The sequence below is a fragment of the Plecotus auritus genome (genome assembly GCF_963455305.1).
Source record: "Plecotus auritus genome assembly, chromosome: 2".
Lineage (NCBI taxonomy): Eukaryota > Metazoa > Chordata > Mammalia > Chiroptera > Vespertilionidae > Plecotus > Plecotus auritus.
In genome coordinates, this window is record NC_137771.1 from 9,800,257 (window position 1) to 9,820,650 (window position 20,394).

Genomic DNA, 20,394 nt, shown 5'->3' on the forward strand with positions numbered 1-20,394 from the left:
CAACACGCTGCAGACTGTCAGAGTTCCCAGTTGCTGCCTCTCCATGTCCTGCTCTGGCTACCATGTGCTGCTGGCCTGTGCAGCAGGAAGCTCTGAGATCTGGACAGACCCAGCTCCATTGGGCGTCCCAGAATTGATGGACGGGGGCTGGGGGGGTTATAGAGGCATTTACTGGTCATATGGACTAGCAAGCTGGCAGCACAATTGCCCACATATCCCAGGAGCCTAACCTCTTCATCCTGGTGGAGATAGTGCCACTGCCTCCGTCTGTTCCACTGAGCCCCCAAGTGGGCAGTTTGGGGGTGAAGGAAAGCCAGGTTCCCTCTGCTAGGATAAGTCAGCTTCAGGGAGATGTAGATGAAATGAGCTGGCCGTGGGCAAGGTCAGGGAAGGCTTCCTGGAGGCACGTGCCTTAGAGGACGGAGGATGTGGCTCACATGTCGGACAGCAGCACGGCTGTTTGCCCCGATGGGAGCAGCCCCAACATCCCCTTCAGCTCCTCTACGCCTGGTCCTGCAGGGAGAAGGACAGCCTGTCCCATAGCCTGCAGGCGGCCCAGCAGCAGGCTGAGGAGCTGCGGCAGGAGCGGGAAAAACTACAGGTGACACAGGAGGAGCTGCGGCGCCAGCGGGACCAGCTGGAGGAAGAGAAGGAGGACACCGTGCAGGATAGTGCGCGGGCACGCAGGGAGCTCGAGCGGAGGTGCGTGGCTTCTGGCCTCCTACCAAGGCCACTTGAATGGGCTTTGGGGCTCCTGACAGTGTCCCTGGGGTTAGAGAGCACCTGCTGCGTCCTGGCCTCCTCCCGCCTTGAGAAGTCCTCCGATGTAGGGTCTTCTGATCAGTCCTGTTTCGGTAAACAGGCTCAGGGAGGCGTAGTCACTCCCTGGGATCTGAGAACTGGAGGGAGGAAGAGTGTGGATGGTAATAATAATTAAAATAATAGTAGTAATATTAACATTTTTTAAAATTAAAGTTACAGTAATATTAGTACTAATATCATTTTAAGCAATTAGATCATCTTATTTAACCCTCAGGATAACTCTATGATATAGGAGCTATTATTAGCCCCATTTTATGGATGGTGAAACTGAGGCACAGAGAAATCATATAATTTCCTTAAGGTCACAGCTAGTTAGTAAAAGAGCTGGGATTTGAACCCAAGCATTCTGCCCATCACTCTAAAGAGTTAACCTCTTAACCACTGCACTGTTTACTTCTCTGAGACATAAGTCATAATGATATCCAGTACATTATTCTTGTTTCTAAAGGCCCTTGTAGAGCTATATCAGGCACTATCTTACATATTTCATGTATCCGTAAGTAAGTCATGTATCCCTATACCAACTTTGTGAGGCCCATTTTGCAGATGTGAAAACTGAGGCCCAGAGTCACAGAGCCAAAAGGCGGTGACCCTGGCTGTCGTTTTGGTAAGGCTCTTGCCACCAGGGCTCCTGCCTCAGTCCTGACCCCCAGCCTGTTCCAGATTGCCTGGCTGCGGGAGACGCAGGGCAGGGAAGTGACATGGGGCTCCCCCTGCCTTCTGTCCCACAGCATTAGACAACTAGAGCAGCTGGAAGTGAAGCGCTCAGGGCTGGCGAAGGAGCTGGTGGAGGTGAGGGAGGCGCTGAGCTGTGCCACGCTGCAGCGGGACATGTTGCAGGCTGAGAAGGCCGAGGTGGCCGAGGCGCTGACCAAGGTGTGTCCCTGTTTGTCCCACAACCACAAACCTACCTCTGCCCTAGGCCCCAGACCTTCTCACTCTGGCCACAGACTGACCCCTACTTCAGGCTGACCTCTGACCCTGATCACAGACAGAACCCTTCCTTTTGGACTCAGGCTAACCTTTGACCCAGACCACATACTACCTCTGACCTCAGACATACGTGAACTCATCTCTATTAGTGGCTGTATCCCTGCTTTTCCAGATGCTCCTGGGCAGTGCCTGTAATTCAGGTTATCCAGGCCCATCTCTGAACATGGGCCTAGGGTCTGTGAAAATTGGGGCACAGTCCTTAGCGAGTGCCTGTCCCACTCCCTGTAGTCTAGGGCCCTGAGCAGTGCCACCCCGAGACCCCACTCTGGGGAACCCTCTGCCCTGCTCTGCGGTGTGCAGCTGCTTTTAAGGAGCTTCCTAGACAGCAGGCCTTCTGCAGTGATTTTCTCATCTTGTGTCTCCCTTGTCCCTCTGCCCCGTCTCTGTGTCTCTTGTTTCTCCCCACCCTCTTGCCTCTCCCCATCTCTCCATGTCTCTGCACATCTTTTCCCATCGCTCCCGTCTCTGTCCCTCTCTTGCCATCTCTCCCCATCTGATTGTCTCTGGCTGCCCCGTTCTGGACACTGCAGGCTGAGGCTGGCCGCATGGACCTCGAGCTCTCAATGACCAAGCTGAGGGCAGAGGAGGCCTCTCTGCGGGACTCCTTGTCCAAGCTGAGCGCCCTCAACGAGAGCCTCGCACAGGACAAGCTGGGTCTGAACCACCTCGTCGCCCAGGTATGCCGTGTGCCAGCGTGTCCACCTGCCTTGCCCACCTGTGCCCCCCACTCAGAGACCCCACTAGGCTTCTCAGGCCCAGCCTTGGCCCACATCCTCTGTCCCCATACCTCTCTGTCTCGCTCCCTGCCTTTCTGTCTCTGTCCTTCTGTCTCTGACTTTGTCTGTCTGTCTGTCCTCTCTTTCACGGTCTGAGAGGGAAGTTCTGTGGGCCCTTCTCCCTTCTTCCCTCTCCCCAGTGTTCACTGCCCCTTCCCCCGAGGGAGCCTCCCTGGGCTGTCTGTGATAGGTGGGCGGGTGGCCCTTGGTCCTGGGTGGGACCCCTTTCCCCAGGTGGAGGGTCTGGGCTGATCTGCTGACTCACTTCCACCCCCACTGGCCACACAGCTGGAGGAGGAAAAGGCAGCCCTGCTGGGCCAGCAGCGGCGAGTGGAGCAGGAGGCCACCCTGGCGAGGGAGGAGCAGGAGCGGCTGGAACAGCTGCGGCTGGAGCAGGAGGTGGATCGACAGGGCCTGGAGGGCTCCTTGCGGGTGGCAGAGCAGGCCCGGGAGGCCCTGGAGCACCAGGTCCCCACGTTGCGCCAGGAGCGCTGTCGGCTTCAGGAGCAGCTGGCCCAGGTGGGTGATATGGAGGATGGGGAACTCGCAGGCTCAGGAGCCTGAATATGGTTTTAGGTTCAGCCCCACCTCTGCTAACTGGGCCCTTGGGCAAACTACTCAACCTCCCCATGCTTCAGTCACCCCATCTGTAACACGGGGCTAATAATTCTTTTAAAAAAATATATTTTTATTGATTTCGGAGAGGAAGAGAGAGACAGACACATCAATGATGAGAGAGAATCATTGATTGGCTGCCTCCTGCACGTCCCCAGGGGACGAGCCCACAACCTGGGCATGTGCCCTTGACCAGAATCGAACCTGGGACCCTTCAGTCCGCAGGCTGATGCTCTGTCCACTGAGCCAAACCGGCTAGGGCTTAATTGTTCTTATCACAAAGGGTTGTTCTGAAGAGGACACCTATGGAAGCACTTGGCAGCTGAGTCACTCAGTAACAATTCCCAATGTGATAATAGGTAGAGAATTTTAGAACTGGGATGTGAGACTTGTTGGGACAACATAGCCGGAAGGGACGAAGGGACCTTAGGGTTTTAGGGATCCAGTGACCTTTGTATGGTGGCCTGGCTCCTGGGAGGGGCCTCTGGGGTATGGGCCACAGCTGCAGGGAGCGGGGCTCCATGTCCCATTCTGAGGCCTGCAAAGCAGCGCTCCTTGGGGCTGTTTTATACACTCAGCTTCTCTGGAAGGTCAAGGCTGTGGAAAGGTTCTGTTATGACCCGAACTGAGTGAGGACCCTCGTGTGTGTGTGTATTGCAGGTTCAGAGAAGTCTGTGATTTGTCCAAGGACACACAGCACATCAGGGTGGAGACTGGGCTTGAACCCTGCTCTCCTGCCTGTTGGGCCAGGGCTGGGTCAGGCCCAGGGTTGGGGTCCTGCCTGATGGGCAGGCTGGGAGATTCTGGAGGGCTGTGCTCACAGTGCCTGGGTGGGCGCCAGCTCTCCCGGCAGCTGAGCGGGCGGGAGCATGAGCTGGAGCAGGCACGGCGGGAGACACAACGGCAGGTAGAGGCACTGGAGCGGGCGACGCGGGAGAAGGAGGCGCTGGCCAAGGAGCGGGCTGGTCTGGCTGTGCAGCTGGCGGCAGCTGAGCGTGAAGGCCGAACCCTATTGGAAGAAGCCACACGCCTGCGGTAAGGCTTTGGGCTCTGCTCAGCCCACTCCGGGAGGGTGGGGGGGTCTGCCTGGGGCCTCCAGCCACACCCTGGCATTGGCCCGCAGACAGTTACTGAGGAGCAGGGCTTGCCAATGCGTCCTAGCTATGGCTCAAGCTTCCCCAGGGAGTGTGGGACCGGCTGGGCAGGTGGGCTGGCACCTGGCCCATGGCTGGCCACGCCCTAGGATCCACAGTTTCCGGGAGGCTGAGTCCTGAGGCCTGAGGGATTGTGTGCTGCAGCTTGGAGAAGGAAGCCCTGGAGAGCAGCCTGTTTGAGGTGCAGCGGCAGCTGGCCCAGCTCGAGGCCCGTCGGGAGCAGCTGGAAGCTGATGGGCAGGCCCTGCTTCTGGCCAAGGAGGCCCTGACTGGTATGGGGGGCCCAGGGGGTGGGTGAGGAATACCTGGCTCCAGCCCAGACTAACCTGTCAAGGTCTGGGGTCTCACAGAAGTTGGGAGCACTGGCTTTGGAGTCTGGCTGACCTGGGTTCCAATCCTGCCGCTGCCACTTAGATCTGAGCTTTCTCGAGCAAGCCCCTTCCCCCCAGGGCCACAGGTTCCTCATCTGACAGTTAGAGGTGATATTGCCAGTTCTGAGGCTGTTGCCAGGAAGGGGTGAGGCAAGCATTTGAGGCCTGTCACAGTGCCTGGCTCAGCCAATGGTGCCTGCTGCTTATTGTCATCGGGGCGCTGAGAGAGTTCTGAGTTCTCTGTGGAGCCATCACTGCTTTTCTGAATGACTCTCAGCCCTACAGGCCCAGCCCTGCTTCTCTCCACTTGCCCCACCCGGTTTCTTGGACCATGAAAATTAATTTTCCCGTCCTCGTCCACCTGAGCCAGACAGAACTAGAAAGGGAAACGCTGAAAGATGGTGGGAATGGTTTTTAGATTGTCCACAGTGGGTGTACCCTCCCCGTGGTCCCTCCACTAGTGCTAAGAGCTCACCAAGTTTGTCTCTGGCAGTTAGTCATTAAAGGAGACGCTCATGGAAAGCTGTGCGGCGTTGGGAAATGGCCTGCCCCTCTGAGCCTCCATATCCTCATCTGTAAATGACCCGTAGGAAGCAGTCAATCATGGGGGTTGCTATCCTCCCCATTTGTGGGAGCCTCCCCATCAGACATTTCATCTCTTTGATGCCATTCCAGGGAGGGAGGGCGTGGGGCAGGGCCCGTGGGCTCGGGCGGCAGATGGGAAAACTGAAGCCCAGAGGGCGAGGAACTTCTCCAAGGGAACCCAGCCTAGGGCCCTCTCTCCTCTGGGATTTTGCCTACATGGCTCACCTGGCTTGAGTCTGCTGGTCCACAGGGAGGTTCCGACCCAAGTCTGTCCCCTCCCACCATCCCTCCTGTGCAGGAGAACTGGCAGGCCTCCGGCAGCAGGTGACAACGGCAGAGGAGAAGGCGGCTCTGGACAAGGAGCTGATGGCCCAGAAGCTGGTGCAGGCTGAACGGGAGGCCCAGGCCTCTCTGCGGGAGCAGCGGGCAGCCCACGAGGAGGACTTGCAGCGACTCCAGCGAGAGAAGGTTCGGGTGGCTGGGTCAGGGTGGGCAGGGCTCTGATCTATCTCCTCTGTGATCTCAGGCGAGTCATTCTTCCCCCTCTGCCTCGGTTTCCACCTCTGTGAAATAGAACTTTATTTCTGTTCCGGAGGCCCTGGGAGCAGCTGGGAGGAAACACTGGGGACTCCTTACCAAACATACAGATTCCCAGGCCCCGGATTTGGTCCAGCCCTGGTGATCCTGATTCAGGAAGGCACTTTCATTTGTAAGAAGTGCCGTTTGCATATGAGGGACCACTCTAGGACCTGAACACATAGTGAGGGGCCAGGTCACTACAAGACGGAACAGAGCTAAGAACACTGGTTCTGGAGTCATATTGCCTGGGTTTGGATCTGATCTAGGCCGCATATTGGTTATGTAACCTATGGTCTCTGTGCCTTCATTTTCCCATCTGTAACAGTGGGGATAAGGATGATATAAGGGTATTGTGAGGATGAGGTGAGATAATCCATATAAAGGGCTTAACATAGTGACTGGCACTTTGTAAATGCTGCATAAATGCTGGTTGCTATTTTTACGGTGGGAGGAGAGGACCGGGGTGGACAGGGCTGCCTGTGTCAGAGGTTCAGTCTGTCCTGCAGGACTCCAGGGGGCGCCATTCACTGTGTAGTCTTGGCCTTGTAGTATCACACTCGTCCAGCAGGTGGCAGTGAAGCATTGGAAGTTTCACAAAGGTGCCAGGCACTGTCCTCACCCCTCGGTGGGGTGTTCTTTTCCTGTGGGGTCCACCATCCAGTCCCCAAGGAGCAAACTCCGGTGCGGTCTTTACTCTCCCTGCCTCGCCTGACTTGACCTCTTCATGTCACCAGATCTGTACTCTTCCCTGCTACTCTGCCACCCGCAACCCTAAACCCCTTTTATTCCTCACAGCCAATCCAACTCCCCTCAACCCCTACCTGCAATCCAGGTTCTTTTTTCTCAGTTCCTGAACAACCCTAGTCTAAAATTTAGATTGCTGCTCATCACTCTGGCTTCAGGTACTCTGTTGCCCCGGCTGTCCTCAGTGTCGGGCCCACCCCTCCCTGGTTGCTGCCCTTGGCTCTGGCCCCATTGCTCACCATGTTCCCCTCGTAGTCCAAACTCCAGTGACCCTTACTTATTATGATGTCCCTGCATGCTGTGCTTTCTCCTCCCTCCAGGCCATCTCTGGGGGTGTACTCGGGGCCTGAGGTTCTTTTCTCCCCTCTTTTCCTGGCTGACTGCTACTTGTCTCTTTTCCCGGAAACATTCTCCGACCCCCAGACCACGGCTGCTGCTCCTAGGGGCTCATGCAACCCTGGCATGTCCCAGCCACAGCCCTTACCATCCACCCCACCGTGTACTTTCCTGATCCCCTGCCTCACAGGGTCTGGGGTACAGGGGGCCTTGCAGCCTCATGGGTCACATGTGCTTGGGCCTGGCCCCCAGGAGGCAGCATGGCGGGAGCTGGAGGCCGAACGGGCCCAACTGCAGAGTCAGCTGCAGCGGGAGCGGGAGGAGCTGCTGGCCCGGCTGGAGGCCGAGAAGGAGGAGCTGAGCGAGGAGATCGCTGCCCTGCAGCAGGAGCGTGACGAGGGCCTCCTCCTGGCTGAGAGTGAGAAGCAGCAGGTTCGTGAGCCCTGGTGTGGCCCCCGCTGCTGCCCGAGGGGCCCGGGTTCTGGGGCTGGTTCCCACCTAGCCACCCACCAGCTAGGAGCTAGGAGTCCATAGCCATGCCTGCTACACAGTCGGAGCCTACTGAGTGGCAGCCACGGTCGTGACACCATGAGCACTGGTTCCAGAAAAGCTGCCCCACGTTCTCCCATCCCCCCTCCCACCCAGGCTGGGCATGGCGTCCCCACGGCAGCTTTCTGAGCAGTCTCCACAATGCCCACATGCGTCAGCTGACCCTCCTCAAAAGGAACTAACTCCTGACTTCCCGTAATGTCATGAGGACAGGGCAGACTGCATCTTTCTCTTCTCTTCACCAGCTCTGTCACCCTGGGCGAGTCACTGTACCTCTTTGAGCCCCTGTTTCCCCATCTGTAAAGGGGATAATGGAGGGCGCTGCTTCAGGGTTGTAGCTGTTAGTGAGACAGAGTTGTGTCCATGTCCAGTTCCTGTTACTCTTGTGTCCTTTTCTGGGGCTTTAGGAGGCGTGAGCCTGTACCTCTGTCCTGGGTCCACCTGTGGTGGCCCAGTCATGCCCCCAAGTCCACAGTGGGCACATTTCCCAGGGCAGGGTGGGGGAAAGGCCCGAGCATGCCCCCAAGACCAAGTAACCCCCCAGGCCCTTCGCTCTCTGCCTCTGCCAGGCCCTGTCGCTAAAGGAGTCTGAGAAGACGGCGCTGTCGGAGAAATTGATGGGAACACAGCACAGCCTGACCGCCATCTCCCTGGAGATGGAGCGACAGAAGCGAGATGCTCAGAGCCGGCAGGAGCAGGACCGGGTAGGTGGGCCTCCGTCTGAGCCGGGAGGCACAGCCCTGCCTGGAGGAGTCCCTGTCTGAGGGGGAGGCACGGCTCTGCCCTGGGGAAGCCTCCAGACTGTGTGGGAAGCTTCAGCCCTTCCCTGGGAGTCCCCATCTGAGGGAGGCAGCACGGCTCTGCCCTGGGGAACCCCTAGTCTGAGAGAGACGAGTTATGTACACAGCACTCTCTAGGCATCAAGGGATCACAGAGGGTCTGGCAAGCCAGCGGGAGGGGCCATGCTCGGAGCTGAAAGTGAGGTGCTGGGGAAGGGGGCACAGCACCATCTGAGGAGCCCATCTGTCCTAGAGCACCATGAACTCCCTGACCTCCGAGCTGCGGGACCTGCGGGCCCAGCTTGAAGAGGCCGCCGCGGCCCATGCTCAGGAGGCGAAGAGGCTGCAGGAGCAGGCCCGAGACCTGGGCAGGCAGCGGGAATCCTGCGTGCGCGAGGTGAGCCGTCCGCCAACACCCTTCCAGGCAGCACCCCCTAAATGCTGCTGGGGGCCTGGTGCGGTGGGGGTCCAGAACAATGTAAGGCTCTTGCCTGCATTCACGGGCAAATGAACAGCCAGCTGAGAAAGGAGGCAGGAAGCCTGTGTTAAGTCCTTGTTATGAACATGTGGGACTGGGGCACTCAAGGTGGTCCCTGCCCTGTCCATAGGATGATCCTGATTATTTCAGACCCAAACACTGCTGACTCCAGCTTGCTTTGCCCGAATCATAACTCTCGCCTGTGGGCTGAGTCTATGCAGAGTGATGGGGCAGGTGTCCCAAGGCCAGGGATCTGGGGATGGGCTGGTTTCCACCAAGGCCCAGCTTGAGTGGGGCCCGACCCCGGTCTAGTGACCACCAGCGTCCTCACAGGCAGAGGAGCTTCGGACTCAGCTGCGCCTGCTGGAGGATGCCCGTGATGGGCTGCGGCGGGAGCTGCTGGAGGCCCAGCGCAAGGTACGAGAGAGCCAGGATGGCCGCGAGGCTCAGCGGCAGGAGGCGGCCGAGCTGCGGCGCAGCCTGAGTGAGGGTGCCAAGGAGCGGGAGGCCCTGCGGCGGTCCAACGAGGAGCTGCGGGCTGCCGTGAAGAAGGCTGAGAGCGAGCGGATCAGGTGGGGAGACAGGAGGGACCAGCCCGGAGTCCTTCACTGAGCCCTGACCTTCACACTGAATTTTGTCCCTGGAAGCTAACTTCACCCCCAAGGTTCAGGGAAAATGGCACAGGTGGGCAGTTTTTGCCCTTGAACCAAGCCAGGCACTGATGGAAGGGGAAAGGTGGCAACAGGCAGGGTTGGGTCCAGACTCTGACCCCACCTGGTGGCATCTCCCTGGAGACTTAGTGCGTGGCCCCTTACCCCAGTCACTGGTCCGTCTCTCCCAGCTGAGGGCCTGGGCCCAGCCCTGGAGGGGTCAGCTCAGGACAGGGCCACATGGACAACTTGGGGCACCTTCAGGCCAAGAGCCAGTCGGACCCATTCCAGAAATAACGGGAAGGGACTTTGGTGTAGAGCCACACTAGACTCTTCCTAGAACCTAGGCTGCCTCTGACCTCTGCCCTTTTCAGCCTGAAGCTTGCCAATGAGGACAAGGAGCAGAAACTGGCGCTCCTCGAAGAGGCTCGGGTGGCCATGGGCAAGGAGGCCGGGGACCTGCGGGCCGGGCTGCAGGAGGTGGAGCGCTCTCGGCTGGAGGCTCGGAGGGAGCTGCAGGAGCTCCGGCGGCAGGTACCCTCCGCAACGCAGCACCCTCCCTGGGCACTTGGTATATGCCCCTGGGCCAGGAGCACCCCCTTTCTGGAGCCAAGCGCCCTCCATATGTAAAACCAGGGGCTTAAACTATAACATTGGAAGCTTTGAGCACTCACCAGCGCCCTGGGCCAGGTGGGGCTGTGGTGCTGAGACTGGGTCCTCGGTCCTACCTGCGTCCACTCTCTCACAGATGAAGATGCTGGACAGTGAGAACGCCAGGCTGGGCAGGGAGCTGGTGGAGCTGCAGGGCCGCCTGGCACTCGGCGAGCGGGCAGAAAAGGAGGGACGGAGGGAAGCCCTGGGCCTCCGACAGAAGCTGCTGAAGGGCGAGGCCAGCCTGGAGGCCTTGCGACAGGAGGTAACTACGTGGGTGGCAGGCTGCCTGGAGGGAGAGGGTCCTAGGAGGCAGCCAGGCTGCTCTGTGCCTCTCTCCTCCCTCCCTCTGGAGAAGCAGGCGGGGACTCTAGTGCTGGAGTCATTCTGAGACCACTACCCGGCATTGCCCCTGACCCGATTCCTTGAGAATCTTCCCCAGATGTAATAGTAACAACAACTGCAAGGACCGTGTAGCAGGAGTGGGGTGGGAGGGTGGGGGAATTCTGCAGCTATAACCTGGTTTGATTCTCCCAGCAGCCTCAGGAGTAGGTACAGTTGGCCCCATTTTACAGAGAGAACCAAACACGGAGGCTCAGAGCGATAAGGGATCTACCCAAGGCCACACACGTAGGTCTGTCTGAATCCAAAGTCTGTCTTTTCTGGCTGTTTCACTGCATTGAATCTACTGCGTGACCTTGACTAAGTCACTTAACCGCTCTGTGCTTCAGAGCACTCAGGGGACAGGGGCTAGCACAGCAGGGAGCTATACACAGAGATCCTGGCATCCAGCTGGTGCTCAGAGCAGTGGAACTGATGCTTGGGAGGAGTTGACTCACTCTGTACCAGAGAGCTGTGAGAGAGAGAGAGAGAGAGAGAGAGAGAGAGAGAGAGAGAGAAACAGGCAGAGAGAGAGAGAGAGAGATCGTGAACTCCATCAGTGAATCGTTTTTAGTTCATGCCCCCACTGTGTGGCCTATTGATAGATTATGTGCACTGAAAGGCAGTGTGGTCTAGTGGTGCAGGGAACAGTCCTTGGAGCCAGAGTGCCTGGCCTTGAGTCCTAGCTTTCAGCTTCCTAGCTGTTGGCCTTGGCCAGGTTCCATAACTGCTCTGAGCCTCGGTTTCCTCATTCGCAGAAGAGAGATGATTCATACTGGCAGAGCTAATAGTTTTTGGAAAGTGCTAGTGTCTGCCATTGATAAGTCCTATCTATGCAAGTGTTAGCTGTTAGTTTACTAGTAATAAACTAGTGGGTATGTACACAGAAGGAGGAGGTAAATTCTAATAGTTCCCTCCCACGCCGTGGATGGACCTCACCTGCTTGGATGGAGACCACTAAAGGAATAGGTGTTGTGCTCCCCACTTTTGGGCGGCGGGGCGGGGGGAGAGGGGGCGGCGGCATAAAAGGGGCGCGCTCTAGGCTAGGCCTGGGGCCTCAGGGCCTAGGATTGGGAGACTTGCTGGCTCTCACCTTGTCACCTCCGGGCTTCGCCCCTGCCCTAGCTCCAGGGAGCCCAGCGGAAGCTGCAGGAGCAAGAAGGCGAGTTCCGAGCCCGCGAGCGAGGCCTGGTAGGCAACCTGGAGGAGGCGCGCAGCGCGGAGAAGCAGCAGCTGGACCACACACGCAGCCTGGAGCTGAAGCTGGAGGCGGCTCGAGCCGAGGTTGCAGAACTGGGGTTGCGGCTGAGCGCGGCCGAGGGCCGGGGGCAAGGCCTGGAGGCCGAGCTGGCCCGCGTGGAGGCCCAGCGTCGCGCGGCAGAGGCCCAACTGGGTGGCCTGCGATCTGCCCTGCGCCGGGGTCTGGGTCTGGGCCGCGCGCCCAGTCCCGCCCCGAGTCCGGCCGCGCCGCAGGCGCTCGCCTCCTCAGCCCGCAGCCCACCCACCCGAGGTGAGCTAAGCGCCAGAGCCGGGTGGGAGGGGAGAGCGGGAGGCGGGCCTCGAGGAGTCCCCGCCCCCCACGATTAGGTCTGTCCTGCAGAAGACCCTGCTCTAGGCTGGGCCCAATCCTCCTTTGATTGCCAGTCTCAAAACCCGCCCCTCGGCTAGTCCCGGACTCCTGGCGGAAAACCACCCATCTGCTCCACCCCCTTCCACCCACAGTGGGTAAATGTGGGTCCTTTGGGTGCTGACAGAGTTGTGGGGCAATTTGGGTGTCACATGGCAGAGGATGCTAACAGGCTGAAGCCCGTCCTGCAGTTCTGATGTTGACCTCTAGGTGCCGTCCTGTCTCTGTTCATTCTGCCCCTCCCGGTTCTGTGGCCCATCCTCTTCCCAGCTTTGAGACCAAGCAAATCAGTTAACAGCTTTGAGCCCGCCCAGCCTGTGAAGGGGGGATTGGTCCTTACCTCTCAGGGGATTACTGTGAGGATGAAAGGAGGGGACGTAGGGAAAGCATCGCAGTGCCCGCACTCAGTACAGGGAGATGTCGAGGTGATGGAGTGTCCACACTTGGGCTGGGCCCTGGGGACACAGCCATCAAGGCGGCGTGGTCTGGGTGGGAGCAGGCATTGGAGCCCCACGAGGGTGGGATGAATTCACCCCAACACAGTCGTGGGGAGAGAAGGGAACAGTATGTACGAAGGCCCTAGTGCTGGAAGAGGGAATATTCTAGAACATAGAGCTGAGGGTGATGGGGAGTGGCCAGCTTGTAAAGGGTGAGAGGCTCATACTGGACTGGGGGTGAGCAGCAGGGCCTCTGAGTGATGGCATGGAAGTTGGGCTTAACTGAAGGCTGGTGAAGGGTGACACAGGAGGGCGAGGGGACCCAGTTTGTGCTACGGGCTCATGTGGGCTGCTGGGCATAGCAGGGTTGGGGGAGATGTGTCGAGAGCCTGCAGGCACCATCCCGGCAGGAGAGGCCATGGCTCCTGCATCCCTAAGCAGGTCTTCTCCTCTAGGAAGTGGGGAAGGACCCAGCAGCCCCGGCCCCTTGGAACGTAGCTCTGGATCTGAGCCACCGTCTCCAGGACCTGCTAACTCCCCGACGTCTACAGACCTGGACCCAGAGGCCGTGCGGGGGGCCCTCCGGGATTTCCTGCAGGAGCTTCGGAGCACCCAGAGAGAACGGGTGAGGCTGGTGTGCGGGGCTGGCTAAGGAATCGGGCGGCTGAGACGCTGTGAGGGGCTGCAGGTTGTCAGAGCAGGGGTCCTCCCCTTCCCCTGACCTTGGGACTGCAGGATGAGTTTCGGGCCCAGACCAGTGCCCTGAGTCGCCAGCTGGTGGAGATGGAGGCCGAGAGGGACAGCGCAACCTCGAGGGCGAGGCAGCTGCAGAAGGCTGTGGCCCAGAGTGAGGAAGGTGAGTCTGACCCAGGCCCTGGCTTTGTTCTCGCGTGCTCTCAGCGGCGGAGGGGGAAGGCTGTGGGATTGCCCTGAGCGGCTCCTGCATCCCTGCTCTGGCCACTGTGACCAGGAGCATCATGCTCTATAGGACAGTTGGGGCTGTCATTTCTGGGGGACCCTCCTTGATCAGGCCCACCCCGTGTCCAGACTTACAGACCTTCAAGGACTCGGAGGGCAGGTCCCATGGTGGGTGGAGGGCAGGCTGGGTATTTTGGGGCCTGGTTCAGGCATCTGGGCTATGCCTGGCCAGGCCTCACCCTTGGGGTGGGGGCCACAGCTCGGCGCAGTGTGGATGGGCGGCTGAGCGGGGCCCAGGCGGAGCTGGCGCTGCAGGAGGACAGTGTGCGACGCAGCGAGCGGGAGCGCCGGGCTGCCCTTGACCAGGTGGCTGCCCTGGAGAGGAGCCTGCAGGCCACCGAGAGTGAGCTCCGGGCCAGCCAGGTAGGCAGGGCTGAGGGCCAGTGGGATGAGGGGAGGATCTGCTGTCTGAATAGGTGTTTGTAAGTCCTACTGTGTGCATGCATCTCTGTTTCTGCCTGGTCTCAGCACCCATTGAAGGGACAGTACTCGGGACCTCTGTTCCCTTCGTCTGTAGAGCCACATGAGTGGATTTCTGGGGGTTTTATGTGTTTGGTGGGCATCTGTGTGTGGAGGACGGGGGGGCAGGGGGCAGGGTGCACAGGCCCTGGTGGTGACAGTCCAAGCTGCCGAAGAATTGAGACCTTTGCACAGCCATGGATCTGGATCCCCTCTTTTTCTCCCTCCCCCATTTCCTCCCCGGCCCTCCATTACTGCCCCCGCAGCCCACCCTCTGCCTCTGGCTCTAGGCCCAGCTTGAGCTGGGTTGTTGTGTCTGCGGCTCCAGCGCTGGCCTTGGGCCCAGCCACAGGGGCCGCGGGAGGAGGCCAGGAACAAAGCTGGGCAGGAGCCAGCGTGGGGCTGCCGGGTGTAGACCTGGCAGGGTTGGGGCTCTGAGCAGGGCGGGACAGGGGCCAGGCCTGGGGGGGTGGTTGTAAGAACATCCCCTTGACCTGCCCTGTCTCCAGGATGCTGACAGGGATGGAAGGACCTCAGTCTGTCTTCCTGACCTGTCCCCACTCCCCTAGTCTCCTTCACAGTCTGAACTCATTTTGGGGGGAGGAGCATCAGACCCTAAACTCTGCGGGGGCCTAGGGCTCCTGCCCAGCTCAACTCGGGTCACACATGCAGCTTCTGGGCTGCTTCCCACTTTCTCCAGAGGGTCCTGAGGGATGCGGCAGGGGTGGGCTGGACAGCTGGGGCCTGAGCCCTCCCCCACCCATAGGAGAAGATCAACAAGATGAAGGCCAATGAGGTGAAGCTGGAGAGTGACAAGCGGCGCCTGAAGGAGGTGCTGGACGCCTCTGAGAGCCGCACCATCAAGCTTGAGCTGCAGCGGCGCTCGCTCGAGGGGGAACTACAGCGCAGCCGCCTGGGCCTGAGCGACCGGGAGGCCCAGGCCCAGGTCCTCCAGGAGCGGGTGGACTCCCTGCAGAGACAGGTAGGTGCCCTCCCCCACTTGCAGGCCCAGTGCCAAGTGCTTTACAGGGACTATGTAATCCTCTTAGGGATTGTGAGATATTATCATCCCTATTTCATGGATGGATGAATGGAGGCTCAGGAGGTGATGTCATCGCCCAAGAACATGTAGCTAATAAGAGGCAGAGCCAACATTAGAATTTAGGACTGGTTGATGACAGAACCTGCAGTCATAGGAAGCATGCTGGATAAGTTGGAGAAGTAGATTTCACACATTTCCTATTTTGCCCTGGCTGCCAGGAAGCTCATCTCTAACTGGACTGTTCAGTAATTCTGCTAGCCCTGCACAATCACCCACCAAAGTCAAGAACAGAAATTCCAGGGTTGTGGTAGATACTCTTCCTCCTCGGTAGCAGGGAGGAGAGGAGAATGAGAACAGGGAGGAGACCATGGGGTCTGAGACAATCAGGTTGATGGTGCTGTGGGTGGGGGTAGTTGACCAGCAGTGGGACGGGCCTAGGTGGGAGTAGGCTGAGCCAGTAGGAGTGGGTGGGAACAGTGAGCATCAGTGATGAAGGCCTAGAGAGAGGGGAAGGGTTTGGCTTGGGTTGGACCTTCCTTGTGGAGGCCACCGTGAGAACAGCCATTTTACCACCCTGTCACTCCTGCCAGGTGGCAGACAGTGAGGTGAAGGCAGGGACTCTGCAGCTGACAGTGGAGCGGCTGAACGGGGCCCTAGCCAAGGTGGAGGAGAGCGAGGGGGCCCTGCGTGACAAGGTGAATGGCCTGACGGAGGTCCTGGCCCAGAACAGCGCCAGCCTCACCAGCACCCAGGACAAGAATCTGCAACTGCAGAAGGCCCTGACGGCCTGTGAACATGACCGCCAAGTGCTCCAGGTACAGACGGATTCCGGCGTCTGGCTGGATGGGCCGGGTAAGAGAGTTAGTTAGCCAATAGACAGGCTTGGAGGGGTCTGGTAGAGAACCAGCCAATGAGGCAGTCAGTTGGGAACCTTAAGGAGCCAATCAATGAGAGGGAGGGGTGGGCTTAATAAGAGCATCAATCAGTAAGAGGAGGTTCTGCTGCGGGGTGGGGGGCAATAAGAGAACAGCCTACTAGTACCCGCTTTGAGGGACCTCGGTGCAGGGTTAGTGGGGGAGAGAGATGGGTTCTGAGGGGTCCTGGTCTTCTATAGCTCAGTATAGGCTGTGGGCCAGTCCTGCTGTCTGGCTCACCCTCCAGGTGAGATGACACCTCTTTTTTGGGCTGTGAAACTGGCCTGAGATACAGAGTAGAGGGTGTGCCCAGCCCGGCATCATCAGCCCCTGTCCCTCAGGAACGGCTGGAGGCTGCTCGGCAGGCGCTATCCGAGGCCCGGAAGCAGAGCAGCGCCCTGGCCGAGCAGGTGCAGACGATGCGGGGCGAGATGGCGGACCTGGAGCTGCAGCGGGCGGAGGCTGAGGGCCAGCTGCAACAGCTGCGGGAGGTAAGGGCCAGGCGGGACCCCTTCTGTCGCCAGGATGCTGAGGCCCTCAGGATGAGTTGGGGACCTTCCCACCTATCTTACCCTCACCCCAAACCCAGGCCCAGTCTCCTGGGAGGAGGAACCCCCCACAGCCCACAAGCCCAGGGATGAAGCATGGTACCCCCATGACAGAGATGGAACTGAGGCCCAGAGAGGAGAGCTGTCTGGCCTCAGGAGACAGTTTCCTGGTGCGGGCCTCACAGCTGCCCTGCCGAGTTAGTGGGCACGGCAGGCTGGCATTGCCCTTCCCGAGCTTCAGATGCACACACTGAGGCCCAGAGGAATGAGGGGCTTGCTGCTCCTGCTGCAGGTGCTGCGGCAGCGGCAGGAGGCTGAGGCTGCGGCCCTGCACACGGTCCAGAAGCTGCAGGACGAGCGGCAGCGGCTACAGGAGCGCCTGGGCGGCCTGCAGCGCGCTCTGGCTCAGCTGGAGGCTGAGAAGCGGGAGGTGGAGCGGTCAGCCCTGCGGCTGGAGAAGGACCGGGTGGCCCTCAAGAAGACACTGGACAAGGTGGGCTGCTTCCCAGCACCCTCCCCTCCCTTTAGGGCATAGCTATGGTTGGTCCAGCTGCATGTCACTAGGGTCCCTGGTCCTTCTGCCTCTAACCTAACACTCTCCTGGAGCCCCCCACTTCCCAGGCCTCCCTCCTTTCCGGCACCCTGCTCCCCTCCTGCTCTCCCCACCTAGGTAGAGCGGGAGAAGCTCCGCAGCCACGAGGACACAGTGCGGCTTAGTGCCGAGAAGGGCCGCCTGGACCGCACACTCACGGGGGCCGAGCTGGAGCTGGCCGAGGCCCAGAGGCAGATCCAGCTGCTGGAGGTCCCGTCCCTGCCCACCCAGTCCTGGATACCCCATCTCCCTAACCCATGACCCCGCCCCACCCCAGCCTGAGAGTCAGGAGTTGCTGATCAGCCAGTTCAGAGCCCACAACCCCTGAGCCCGGATCCTAGGGCTCAGAGTGAGGTCCCAGAGGGAGGGGTCCCCCAAAGCAGAGAGAAAAGAGATGCTGATGGCTGGTTAGCACCTGAGTCTGTGTGTTGATGTGTGTTGTGGACATGTAGAGGTATGAGTGTTCATGGGTATATTCTGGTGCTTAAATCTTGCACAGATGTGGCAAGTCTGAGTATTAACAATATGTTATGTCTGTGTGTGTCTGTACAGATGTCTTCATGTATTTAGGAGTATTAGGTTTTTGCACATATGTATGCACCCAGGTGAACATGCTTTCTTTTGTGCCTGTGTTTGAATATGTCTGTGTGTGTGTATGTGTATGTATCTGAGTGGGAGTCACTAGGTATCCTAATTGCAGACCAGGAGGGCCGGGGGGTCGGGAACAAATAAGGATCTCTCCTGCATCCCCCGCCTGCACTGGCTTTGCCCCAAGGGCCTTGAGGTTCCTGCCCTGGGGAGGTGCCTGATACCTCCTGTGCATACAACACACACACACACCCATACACACACACACACACACACACACACACGGTCAGACTCTTGACTGGCGGCCCCTGGGGAGGTGCCTGATACCTCCTGTGCATACAACACACACACACACACCCATACACACACACACACACACACACACCCATACACACACACACCCATACACACACACACACACACACACACACACACACACACACACACGGTCAGACTCTTGACTGGCGGCCCCTGGGGAGGTGCCTGATACCTCCTGTGCATACAACACACACACACACACCCATACACACACACACACACACACACACACCCATACACACACACACACACACCCATACACACACACACACACACACACACACACACACACACACGGTCAGACTCTTGACTGGCGGCCCCTGGGGAGGTGCCGGATACCTCCTGTGCATACAACACACACACACACACACACACACACACACACCCATACACACACACACACACACACACACACACACACACACACGGTCAGACTCTTGACTGGCGGCCTCTCCTGCAGGCCCAGGTGGTGGTGCTGGAGCAGGACCGGAGCCCAGTTGGGCTGGAGGCACTGGAGGCAGAGGAGCAGCAACAGCTGGAGCTGCAGCAGGAGGTCGAGCGCCTGCGCAGTGCCCAGGTGCAGACGGAACGCACCCTGGAGGCACGGGAGCGGGCCCACCGGCAGCGGGTGCATGGGCTGGAGGAGCAGGTACTCAGGCCTGACTGGGCCCCGGCCCTCCCTGGGGCTGCAGAGCCAGCAGGACTCCCTGCTTGGGAAGCTGGACCAGCATGGCGTGTGATGCTGGAGAAGGAAGAGAAGGTGGAGGGGGAGAGGGCTGGGTGTGACCTCTCGGGTATACGCCACCTATGGCATCCAAAACAAAGTGGTCCAGTGGGTGTCTGCCGTGGCTGAACACGAGCTTAAGTGCTGTCGTTGGAACTCAGTCCCCTGCCATGGCTCTGGCTCCGGCTCCAGGCAGGCCCTCTCCCTGAGTGCAGGTGGCCTCGGGAGCTCCCGCTCAGGTTATTCCAACCACCCTTGATCCCGGGGGGAGGGGGGTGGGGGGTGGAGTGGAGCAACAGCAAAGGTCCCAGGGCTGCTTCTCATTGACCAGCTTCCATCCCAGCCCCTTACTGACCATGCCACCTGGGCACGTGTCTACAGGGAAGTCTGGTTCGCTAAACCAGGCCTGGGTCTGCGCTCCACCCCGAGTCAGGCTAGTGCCAGGCCCATCTGAGTGATGAGGGGATGGGGTGGCCCCAAAGAGATGCTGAGCAGTCAGAGGACTCTTGATTATACCGGGGAATAGAATGAGAAGGGAAGGAAACACCCTGGTTCCAAATGAGAGTTTTTTCCCGGGGTCCCAGCTGCAATCACCCCCTTTCTCTGCAATCAGGCTGAGGACCTGGGCCGGCCGGTCAGGCTCTACCCTCTCTCTTCTCCAGGTGTCCACACTGAAGGGGCATTTGCAGCAGGAGCTTCGGAGGAGCTCAGCGTCCTTCTCCCCCGCCTCTGGGCCCCCAGAGAAATGAGCCCTTTCCCGGCCGGTACCTGGGGCAGAAGAGAGCCTCCTCTCCAGCACAATCCACTCAAGAGCCGGGGCCACCAGAGCTCAGATGGGGCGAGGATGAGCCAGATGGCAGTTCCGGGAGGTGGGGGGCTCCAGTGCAGGCCCGATCCAGCAGTGGCTTCTCAGCATCATCAGAGCCACGTGCTGTCTATGGGCCCCCCTCAGTCCAGCCCCTCCCAGGTGAGCCACTCCAGACTCTACTAGGTCCTTGCTAAGTGGCTGAGCCAAAGTCAGGGTCAGGGTGGCCGGCCCTGAAGCAGGCCCCTGGAGCATGGGCTCATGGGAAGGAGGAGGGGTACCCAGGCCCTGCCCTGGCTTCCCAGGGGTCTCTCTGCCTTAGTTCAGAGTGTTTGTCAGGAAATTCCTTAGAGTTCAGAGCCCCTGTATTTTTGTACCTTTTTATAATGTTAACTGTTGAGAACTGTTTGTGTTTTTTACAAGACCCTATTTTCTAAAATGGTTTGTACCGAGTGTTTTTTTACTATCAGTGCCTCGACCACCTGGTAGATGGGAGGAGACACAGGTAGGGCCTTGGGCAAGAGGGATGGGCGCCCCAGGGAGGGGTCAAGGAGGGGGAAGCTTCAGAAAGGCCTGTGGTGCTTACTACCCTCAGCATGTGGGGGTGGGAGGCCTCCTGGGTCCAGGGTCGCCCGCCCCATTTAACAGGGGGATGTTGACGCTTGGAGCAGTGGCCCAACCTGTGCGGCCTGACTCCAGGCCCAGCTTTCTCGTCCCTTCCTCGGCCCCTCCCGGGTGAGGCCCACCCTCTGGATACTGATGGACCCCTCAGGCCGCGTGGTGAACAAATGCAGGCCTGGGGGTGGATGTGGGGTCCTGGCTCAGCTGAGTGAGCTTGGGCAAAGGTGCTTAACCCAGTGGTCGGCAAACTGCGGCTCGCGGGCCACGGTTTGCCGCTC

The 20,394-nt window shown here is 59.3% G+C and overlaps 1 protein-coding gene across 4 annotated transcripts in view; it reads left to right on the top strand.

The window, feature by feature from the left end:
• The window catches only part of CROCC (ciliary rootlet coiled-coil, rootletin), a 34,704-nt gene extending 14,774 nt beyond the window's left edge, over positions 1–19,930 (top strand). For all 4 annotated transcript variants that reach the window (XM_080656269.1, XM_080656271.1, XM_080656272.1 and 1 more), the window contains 24 exons: positions 520–702; positions 1,554–1,698; positions 2,346–2,492; positions 2,880–3,110; positions 4,048–4,241; positions 4,505–4,632; positions 5,615–5,784; positions 7,228–7,407; positions 8,094–8,228; positions 8,557–8,700; positions 9,115–9,353; positions 9,806–9,965; positions 10,180–10,347; positions 11,589–11,973; positions 12,983–13,152; positions 13,263–13,383; positions 13,705–13,868; positions 14,731–14,946; positions 15,597–15,821; positions 16,262–16,411; positions 16,761–16,961; positions 17,139–17,270; positions 18,427–18,615; positions 19,353–19,930. In XM_080656269.1, coding sequence (XP_080512395.1) covers positions 520–702; positions 1,554–1,698; positions 2,346–2,492; positions 2,880–3,110; positions 4,048–4,241; positions 4,505–4,632; positions 5,615–5,784; positions 7,228–7,407; positions 8,094–8,228; positions 8,557–8,700; positions 9,115–9,353; positions 9,806–9,965; positions 10,180–10,347; positions 11,589–11,973; positions 12,983–13,152; positions 13,263–13,383; positions 13,705–13,868; positions 14,731–14,946; positions 15,597–15,821; positions 16,262–16,411; positions 16,761–16,961; positions 17,139–17,270; positions 18,427–18,615; positions 19,353–19,439 — 4,264 coding nt within the window. In that variant the 3' untranslated portion in view covers positions 19,440–19,930. The remainder of the gene's footprint in view (positions 1–519; positions 703–1,553; positions 1,699–2,345; positions 2,493–2,879; positions 3,111–4,047; positions 4,242–4,504; positions 4,633–5,614; positions 5,785–7,227; positions 7,408–8,093; positions 8,229–8,556; positions 8,701–9,114; positions 9,354–9,805; positions 9,966–10,179; positions 10,348–11,588; positions 11,974–12,982; positions 13,153–13,262; positions 13,384–13,704; positions 13,869–14,730; positions 14,947–15,596; positions 15,822–16,261; positions 16,412–16,760; positions 16,962–17,138; positions 17,271–18,426; positions 18,616–19,352) is intronic.
• The last annotated feature ends 464 nt before the right edge of the window (positions 19,931–20,394 follow it).